This window comes from Eumetopias jubatus, unplaced genomic scaffold (genome assembly GCF_037043125.1).
Source record: "Eumetopias jubatus isolate StellerSeaLion01/CBP00866 unplaced genomic scaffold, mEumJub1_p1.0 scaffold_17, whole genome shotgun sequence".
In the NCBI taxonomy this organism is placed as follows: domain Eukaryota; kingdom Metazoa; phylum Chordata; class Mammalia; order Carnivora; family Otariidae; genus Eumetopias; species Eumetopias jubatus.
This window is the reverse complement of record NW_028274823.1, coordinates 28848093-28857406: the sequence shown is the minus strand read 5'-3', so window position 1 is coordinate 28857406 and position 9314 is coordinate 28848093. Positions and strand designations below refer to the sequence as shown.

At 57.7% G+C, this 9314-nt stretch overlaps 1 protein-coding gene across 2 annotated transcripts; it reads left to right on the top strand.

The window, feature by feature from the left end:
* Window positions 1–729: 729 nt before the first annotated feature.
* SFXN3 (sideroflexin 3) lies at window positions 730–9028 on the top strand. Of its 2 annotated transcripts, none has more exons than XM_088019799.1 (11): window positions 730–1024; window positions 3272–3435; window positions 4103–4277; window positions 4629–4723; window positions 5035–5110; window positions 5257–5342; window positions 5559–5686; window positions 5878–5927; window positions 6771–6820; window positions 7279–7326; window positions 7600–9028. In XM_088019799.1, exons 2-11 carry the CDS (start codon window positions 3275–3277, stop codon window positions 7694–7696), a joined length of 966 nt encoding a protein of 321 aa, XP_087875925.1. In that variant the 5' UTR covers window positions 730–1024; window positions 3272–3274; the 3' UTR covers window positions 7697–9028. The 2 variants fall into 2 exon arrangements, with proteins under 2 accessions (XP_087875925.1, XP_087875924.1); XM_088019798.1 differs by lacking the exon at window positions 730–1024 and adding an exon at window positions 1940–2047.
* Window positions 9029–9314: the final 286 nt, after the last annotated feature.

The following is a 9314-nucleotide window of genomic DNA, read 5'->3' as shown; positions in this document are numbered from 1 at the left end:
CACCCCTGGCCCAGTCCAGGCACCATCGTGGACTTTCGGAATCATTTATACAAGGCCAGTGGGAGCCTCTCCTTCACCCTTCACTCCGGCTCTCAGCCGAGTCATCTACCCCAGTGTCCAGTCCTGGGTATAGTGGAGATGGATTCTTGCGGGCCATAGGGCTTCAAATGGTGTAAGAGAAATTGGGTCCGGGACAATTCCCTGCACGCCTCTCCTTGCGTATGTGGGTAGGCGGCTCGGATCTCTAGGGCAGGGCTTCAGAACCTGGGACAGCTGCAGCCAAGGGTCCCAGAGATCCCCTGGTCCCAGGCTGCTGTCCCCTCCGTCCCCCCTCCTCTCCCGTCTAAAGAGGTTGCCTGAACCTCTCCCAGGCTTTGGCGGAGGACCTGCTGGCTACAGTCCCACACAGCGCGCACAAAACCCGGAGCCAAGCCCCTCAGAGCAGCTCTTGGACTCCGCACGCAGCATCCCACCCTCGGGTCGGTCCTCTCGGCCCCCACCTCTCGAGCTTGGCTCCCCTCACCTGCTTGCTGGTGCGGCAGCAGCTCCGGCGGGCGCGAGCGCTCGCCGCGGGCGGGGGGAGCCTCGCCCACGCTCCGCCCCGGCTGCTGGAAGAGGGCCGGTCTGCGTAGCCGCGGGCTCCCATTGGCTGCGAGGTCCGCCAGTCACTGCCTCCGTCCCCTCCCTTGAGCGCGCCGGACTGCCGTTTGTCACCTAGGCTGAGGCCGCTAAGTGCTGCCCGCTGCAGTTCGAGTTCTGATGCCCCACCCCGCCCCCCACGAACTTAGGGTTTGGGTCACGCCTCGTCCCCTCCCGCTACCGGTTCAGCGCAGGGGAGCCCAGAACCGCGTCTTCTCCAGGCCGAGCCAGATACTAGGGCACTTGGAATTGCCACCCCTCCGCGTCACCCCCTGAGGCCTCAGTGAGGGAATGCTACCTGGGCAGAGGGGGCGTAAGCATTCGGTGGGCAGGAGCGTGGACCGGCGCCTGGGTGTGAGGCAGGCGTGCTCTCTAAGGTGACCGGGTGAGTTGTGAAGTGTGTGTGTGTGTGTGTGTGTGTGTGTGTGTGTGTGTGTGTGTGTTGCCTTCTTTAACATGCATCCTCCTTCTGTGTCACTAAGTGTCTCTTTGGCCACTCAGTTCTGGAAAGGGCACAGGGTGGAGCCGCTGGTTCCAGGACACTAGGGGGAGGAAGAATGTTTCTGATCCACTTGCTTGATGCAGACAGGCACCTTGAGCCTTCTGCCCCTACACATCGTAGGGCAGGGACTAGGGCTAAGGTCTGTGGTGCAGGTGTAGGGATTGGGGCCAGAAGGAAACTGGGGACCCAATGGAGCTAGGGATTACAAGAGGCGGGTAAGGAGGGGGCTGGAGGAGGAAAGGGTGGGGACACAGAGGGGGCACAGGCAGGAGGGACACTGTAAAGGGCTGCGAACGCCGAAGTGCTGTGACAAGAGCTTGTGGGAACTGGGGTAGGAGCCCAGGGGGCCAAGGAGGCAGAGGCCACTAACAAGGCGGCCATCTAGTAAACAAGCCGGGCGGTAATCCGAGACCCTCCGGGCGCACCATCAGAGGACGGTCCCTCCACGCAGCCAGCCTTCGTCCTGCGCGCTGCGAGCCTTCGCCCTGGGCACCTAGACCCGTTGCTGCCGAGGCCGGGTGCCCCCGCGAGGCCAGCTAGGGGACTGCGAGCAAAGGGGGCCGCAGCACCCGCGGTTCCTCTGCTCTTTCTCTGGCTGGGGACTGGCCGGAACTGCTTCCCCGAGCCCCGATTGGCTCTGGGAGGCGGCGTTGGGCCAGGTCCCTGGAGCCCGGGCTGGGGGCGTCGCCCCAAATGGCACCCACCGCCCCCAGGCTCTGCCAATCCCTGGGCACGCCCGGCGAACGCGCGCGAGGGGGGTGGGGAGGAGCCCCCGCCCCTCCGGCGGGTCAGCGTCACGCGTGACGTTACGCGTGATGAGTGGTAGGGCAGGAGCCCGCGCGCCGCGCCTGGAGGAAGGCGGGTCTGGGAGCTGCAGAGGCCAGAAGCCCCGGAGCTTGGGAAAGCGTGAGTGCCCGCGGTCCAGGGCGGGGTTCAGCGGTCAGGGGAGTAGGGGATTGAGGGCTAAGAGGGAGGAAAGCCTGCCTTGAAGTGTGCTCTCTGTCCTCTCCGGATTCAGTATATTCGGTTCTAGGGAAGTTCTTGGGGCGCAAGGGGAGCTTGGTTGCGGGGAGGGATGTCAGGGTGGGGCCTTATGTGGTTACACATTCAGGTGTCTGCAGTTGATGGGTATGGGTTGTGTGTGTATGTGTGAGTGTGCAAGTAACGGTCTTTGTGGGCTAGTGTATGCAGGGCGTGTCCACTGTTTGTATGTCTGTGTAGGGCGTGTATGTATCCTTGTGTGTGGGTATGTTCCTGTGAGTGTGTGAGAGAGGGGAGGGTGTGTCTTCCAGAGAGGGAGGAAGTAGGGTTGGAGAGGATTAGTCATATTGTAGGATTTTGCCTAACACAGCCAGATGGCTGCTTCGGGCTTTCCTCTCCATACCGGGGTGGAGAGGGCGCTTACTGACTCCTCCTTTCTGGCCGTAGGTGGCCTGGGGAGAGGTGGATGGGTGTCTGTGCCAGCCCTGCCCAGCTGGGGAACAAGGAGGTCCTTGGGCCATTCAGAGTGGGTTGAGGAAAATGCCCCTGAAGAGATTTGTGCATGCCCCTTAGCACGCATGCCTGACAGGCATCAGAGTCCCTTACTTGAGATCTGGCATAGATAAGCCCTGGGGTGGCCAGTGAGCCCTTGCTCTCCTCCAATCAGGGGCTGGGGCATGGGATGGCTTATGCCATCTACCCAAACAGCCTTGGGGGTTTGCAGCTAGGTCTCAAGGCAGCTGGGGCCTACAGCTGACATGTACATACATAATGCATATGATATGCAATTTTGTGCATAGAGAGCACGAGAGTAGCTGCCCAGGATTAGTTGCTGCTCTTGCATCAACCACACACAGGTAAATCCTCACTGCTGAAAATCTGCACCAGGCCAGAGTGCAAAGGAGATCTGTTTTTCTGGTTCTGTTTTCCCCTGCCCCCTCCTCCCATGGCTCTAGGTCTCTGAGCCAGAACATTGTCTGGAAAACGGCTCCTCCCCCCAACCCTTGCTTACCTATCTGGAGTCACCTTGAGCTCTGGAAGGGATTGGTGAGAGGCCCAGAGACAAGGGCAGGGCCACCAGAGGTTCCCACAGGCAGAACTCTTGGACCCCCTCCTCAGAGTCCTCAGACTCTCATCTTTGCCCTGCAGAAAATGGGTGAGTTGCCCTTGGATATCAATATTCAGGAACCTCGCTGGGACCAAAGCACTTTCCTGGGCAGAGCCCGGCACTTCTTCACTGTTACTGACCCCCGAAATCTGCTGCTGTCCGGAGCACAGCTGGAAGCTTCCCGGAACATCGTGCAGAACTACAGGTAGGCCGCTACCCCATCTGACCCTGTACCCCAGGGCCTCATTCCCTGCCTTGAATACAGTACCCTTTGCATCTATCTCCCCAAACTTGAAAGTGACCCTGTCCCTCTCCTCAACCCCCTTATTCCCTGGCCTTACGTGCTGGAATCACAGGTAACTATGGCACAGAGTTTTAATCCAGAGAATTTTAGGGTGTTTGGGTTGAGGAGGTGGCATGGATATATGTGGGCAGGGGACTGCTGTCCACTTCACAAACTCTCTAAAGGGGGGTGTCCCACTGCTAGGCCACGCTCTGCAAGAACAGATGGTCTCAAAGTTGAGCCCAAGGAGAAGGAGAGCATCCCCCTTGTCTCCAGGAGGAAAAGCCCTCGTGATGCCCCTAGCCATTTCAGCCCATTGGGAACCATCATTACCCATGACCAAGCTTTGAGGCAGAAACAGAAGGGCGCCCCTCTTTGTGTGGCTACAAGGAAAATAGAAATAGGAACCCGCCTACTCTTCTGGGAAGATGTGGTTCTCCCCCCCCGCCCCCCCGAGATAAGGAGCTCCTTTATTCTGAGATTGGGGGCCAAAGTTCCTGGTCCTCTGTCCGGACTTCCCCTGGTCAGGGCTTGCAGGGGCAGATCTGCCGCCTAGAATTACCTGTCTCTTCCCTGCCATTCTCTGCAGGGCTGGCGTGGTGACGCCTGGGCTCACCGAGGACCAGCTGTGGAGGGCCAAGTATGCATACGACTCTGCCTTCCATCCGGACACAGGGGAGAAGATGGTCCTGATTGGCCGTATGTCAGCGCAGGTGCCCATGAACATGACCATCACTGGCTGCATGCTCACCTTCTACAGGCAGGTCCTGTCCCATGTGCCCTCTCCCTGAGCACTCTAAGCTAGAGTGTAGCTCGATGACTAGGTGAGGCCCGCTGGGCAGAAAATAGTGGGTGGGTGAGAGCTTGTGTTAGAATCCCCTACACCTCTCAGAACTCAGCCCCGAGGTTCCTCCCAGGCCAGACACAGTGTGTATGGCTGCATAAACGGGGCAAGTGGGGAGGGTCATGCGGGGCTCACCAGGGCATGTTCTAGGGTCATCAGCTGGGTCCCTCCTGAGGGTTTGGGAATAACCTCTGGGGTTTCCTTATCAGGGTTGGAGGATGAGGGACACCGTAGAGGGGGCAGTGGTAAGCGTCTTTGTTCCCTCAGGAAGACCCCGACGGTGGTGTTCTGGCAGTGGGTGAATCAGTCCTTCAACGCTGTTGTTAACTACTCCAACCGCAGTGGCGATGCTCCCATCTCTGTGGGGTGAGAGCTTGTCCCCAGGGACACCCCTGGGGCCTACCATTGCTCCCTCTCGTTTGCTCCTGTTCCCGGAGTGCTGCTCTCAGCCTGCCCTTCTCCCTGCTTTCCTGGCCTGAGGGCACGGTGTCCTCTTGTGTGTGCTGTGGGGGCCCCCACTGCTCCTGAAAGGGAGGGATCGGAGCTTCCAGACAAATCTATGCTGTAGCAGGGAGGGAATTTCTCTGCCTTCCACGCCTCATGTGTTGAGGATTTGGCATGTCCCTGAAAGTGAGAGCCATTCACCTCCCACGTGTGTCCCGACTCTTCCACCACAGGCAGCTGGGAACAGCTTACGTGAGTGCCACCACCGGTGCTGTGGCCACAGCCCTGGGGCTCAAATCCCTCACCAAGGTAAATGGCCTCCATTTACCCTTTATTCAGCTCCCCTTTCCCCATCACTCGTCCACATCGTCCTACAGGCTCCCCACATCCCTCCCCAGAGTTCCTTACCACCCCACGGCCCTTAGGGCCGCTAAGTGACATCTTCCCTCCCCCAGCACCTGCCCGCCCTGGTCGGCAGATTTGTGCCCTTTGCAGCTGTGGCAGCCGCCAACTGCATCAACACCCCCCTGATGAGGCAGAGGTGAGTGGCTCCAGCCCCTGGCACGCGTGCCTGCTGTGCCACTGTGCGCACTAGCCCGGTCCTCTCCTTCCGCAAATGGAAGTTTCTGGGCACAGTCTCAGTCTGACTCGGGGATCCTCTGACACCCGAGGGGACCCCAGGGAACAGCTGCCCAAGAGGGCATTACAGGTGGGATTTAGGGCCTGTGGTCTGACCCCCACCCCCTTTCCTTTTCAGGGAACTGCAGGTGGGCATCCCCGTGACTGATGAGGAAAGTCAGAGACTTGGCCACTCGGTGGCTGCGGCCAAGCGGGGAATCTTCCAGGTGGTGATATCGAGAATCTGCATGGCCATTCCTGCCATGGGTGAGGCAGAGGTGCCTGGGTGGGGCACGGGAGGCTCTCAGAGAATGGGGGGCCATTCTCTGGGGGTTTTGAGCACTCTGGGGGCTGTGACTCTGGGGGGAGTGGAAGAGCTGTGAAGGGGGATCCACCCTCCTTAGGACCCCGTCTTCCACTTCACTGACTCCCTCCTTTTCCGCCCTGCTCTCCCGCAGCCATTCCCCCCGTGATCATGGACACTCTGGAGAAGAAAGACTTCCTAAAGGTAGGTCACTCTCACCTTTCCCATCATGGAAGCGGTGGTGGCCGGAAGCAGAGGTGACTAGCCCCTGAGCCCGTTTCCAGCGTGGCCTGAGTCTGAGATGTGCCCCCTGTTTGCCCCACCCCTGTGCTGCCCCCACTCCCTTTATTCATTCAGCAAGAAGGAATTGGGCTGGGGTGAAGGAACCCTGAGGGAGCAGGAGGAAAAGATAAGGGAAGGAAGGACATGGTTTCTGTTCTGAAGAGAACTGGTGTCACTCCAGAGGCCTCTGACACACGCAGGGGTGGACTACCGCAGTCACACCTAACATCATATTCATGCTGTCGCCTACCGACAACAGTGAGACACACAGGCTCACACATGCACAAACAGAACAGAGAAGCAAGGCACAGGAATACAAGCTCATTCGCTGAGTCATTTATTCACGAGTATTTATTGAGCACCAACTGTGCCAGTTGGAGGAACAGAATGGTGGTCCCTGTGGCTAGAGTGAATCGAGAAGGGACAGGTTCATGCATGCCACTGGGCCGTTTATGCATGCCACCCCAGTGGAGGGTTAGAGGAGGCTTCCTGAAGAAAGCAGCTCCCAGAGGAAGGGTGGAACCAACTCTGAGAGGGGGGAATGGGTCATGGGACTCTAGGGAGGGTGTCAGCCAGCAGGCCTGGCCGACTGGAGGGTGGTGATCTGGAAATTCCATCCCTCTTATGGGCTTGGGAGAAAGAAATGGGGCACATACCAGAGGTTCAGAGGCAGGGTCGGAGGGATGGAGCTGTGGTAGGGGGAATGGGGTGGGGGGGAGAGGACGAGGGGACACAAGCCGTTCCATTGTCTCTGTTTCCCCACAGCGTCGCCCCTGGCTGGGGGCTCCCCTGCAGGTCGGACTGGTGGGCTTCTGGTAAGTGTGCAGAGACTCAGCAAGGGTGTGTGAGAGTGTCCTTTCCATGGTGGATGTGCTGGGTATTTATTGATTTTAAGATGTTTATGTACATCATTCATTCATACATTCGGCTGGTAGGGGTCTTGGACACTTGTAGGGCATGCTGTGTGTTCGGGGGTGATCTCCATCCTTGAAGGCCAAGAGTCCAGTTGAAGAGATTCTAGTCTTCGTCTCTGAGAGGAAAGCATGGAAATATACCTTTTGGTACATCCAGGAGTTTCATGCACATTTGATTGCTGAATGTGGCACGCCCTGTCGCTGCTCTGGAGGCTCTTTCCTCAGCCAGAGCCTAATGTCAGCGTTGGCTTTAATCAATTTCTACCCCTAGGGGCTGTCTCCAGAGATGGGGTGGGGTGCAGGAAGGGAACAACCCTGGGTCAAAATTTTACAAACCTTTCCAACGCTCTTCTCCCCAGCCTGGTATTTGCCACCCCGTTGTGCTGTGCCCTGTTCCCCCAGAGAAGGTAAGTGCTGCCCCCCGGGCTGGCCTGGAGGCTCTGGATGGGTCTCCACATCTCTGGAACCAGCTGACCTTAGGGTCCTTCAGTGTGTTCCAGGAGGAGGCCTGGCCTGCCAGGCACTAAGCTTATTCTGGCGCAGGGAAATGATAGTGAGCTGGGCCTTCTGGCCATCGAAGGAGATTTCTTCAGCCTGGGAGGAGGAAGGGCGGTGATCCCTTAGCCTGATGCAGGTTGGGTTCAGGGGATACTCAGCGCGCCTGTGCTGTTCTGTTGCAGCTCCTTACACGTGAGCAGGCTGGAGCCAGAGCTGAGAGCTCGGATCCATGAGCAAAACCCTGACATCGAAGTGGTTTACTACAATAAGGGGCTTTGAGGGAGGGTCAGCCCCTGGCCCCCTCCCTCACCTCCTTGGGCTGCTGCTTTAGTGGAGCCTTCCCTCCCCTTACCTTGCCCATCTGCCTGATGCTGGGTGGGGGCGCAGCCAGTGAGACCAGCAATCCATTAGGCTGAGAGAGGTGCCCCCATTTAGCCTTTTTCTCTCCTCTCTGGTTTCAAAGAGCAGGGTCACATAATCCCTTTCTGCTGGGCTTCTCTGTCTACATGTATACATAACAATACGTGTGCGTAAGTGTGTGTGCGTACGTGCTGCTGTCCTGGAAACTAGGAACAGACACGCTGTCCCAGGGTGTCCTGATATCTGGCTTCTCTCGGCATCTTGCCACCTGTCAGCCAGCCAGGCTACAGGACTTCCCTGCTCAACAGTTCTACCAGCCAAGTCATTTCTAGCAGCACCTCGCCCCTTCTGGACGCACCGGGATCTCAGCACAGAGACGGAGGGACACTAGCAGGCCAAACTGGGCCGACTCCTTCAGATTTCTGGTTCCTAGCTCCCAAAGCTGACCCGGGAGCTGGGCTGGCAGAGGAAGACATATCAGGATGAGGGAAACAGGGTGGTTTAGGCATCCCCCACATCCTGAAATAGAGAAGTTCGTCTTCTCTCCTTTATGAGAACAAAGGGGCACCAGGATCCTGTAGCACTCCCGCCATCTTCCCGTCTCCCCATACTGCAGGGTGGGCACCCTTATGTACAATCTTCGGAGTTCTTGGTCTGCTCTGACATTATAACCTCACATCTACACCTAGAGCCCCAACTCCCTCCCCACACCACAAAGCCATGAAGGCAGAGCAAGCACACCCCTTTAAGAGCTCCCACTGCCCCCTCTTACAGAGGGACACCGCTGTGGGAATGGTGCTTAAACCTCCACAGGTATCTGAGTGGATGTAACTAGGACACCCTCAAGGGCAACTAGGCCCTGAGTGTACAACCTTAAGACAGGACATTTTGTGTTCTCTTGGCTCTTGTTAGACATTCAGCAGAACCCCGACCTTAGGTCCCTCTTTTGTGAGGCTTAGTCCTGCTCCTACCCCTACTCCTACCCCCACCTCCCAAGAGGAAGAAGGGCCTGGGCATCCATAGGTGGTCCGAAGGGGAGGTAGGCTTGGGAATGGAATATATGGTGGTACACTCATAGGACAGGGCTGGACCTTGACTCCAACTCCCATGAGCTCTGGCCGAAGCAGTGGGTGGTATAGATGAAGGCCCCGGTGGGATCCTCTAGGAGCACGTTCCTGCTTCCCCAGCTATCTGCCATCAGTGACTAAAACTATGATGCCATTGTTACTCAATAAACTGAAAACTTGTCTACTTCTTGATCTTCACTTGCTTCCATGTCCTGAGGGTCCAGGAAGAGCCAGCCTCCTGCCTGCCCTTTGCCTTCCCTCCCCACAAAATGTAGGTCTTAGTCTCTTCCCTCCCCTTCTGTAGGGAACGCCAGCTCCCCAGCAGAGGGCGCTGTGAGATTAGAAAATCAGTCCATCAGCATCCTGAGTACTAACTAACCTAGAGGGGATGTAGATGCCTTCTATTCCCTTTGCAGATAGAGTCTTGGCTTCATTTCCTTCTTTGCTAGGAAGGCTGATCACACACCTGC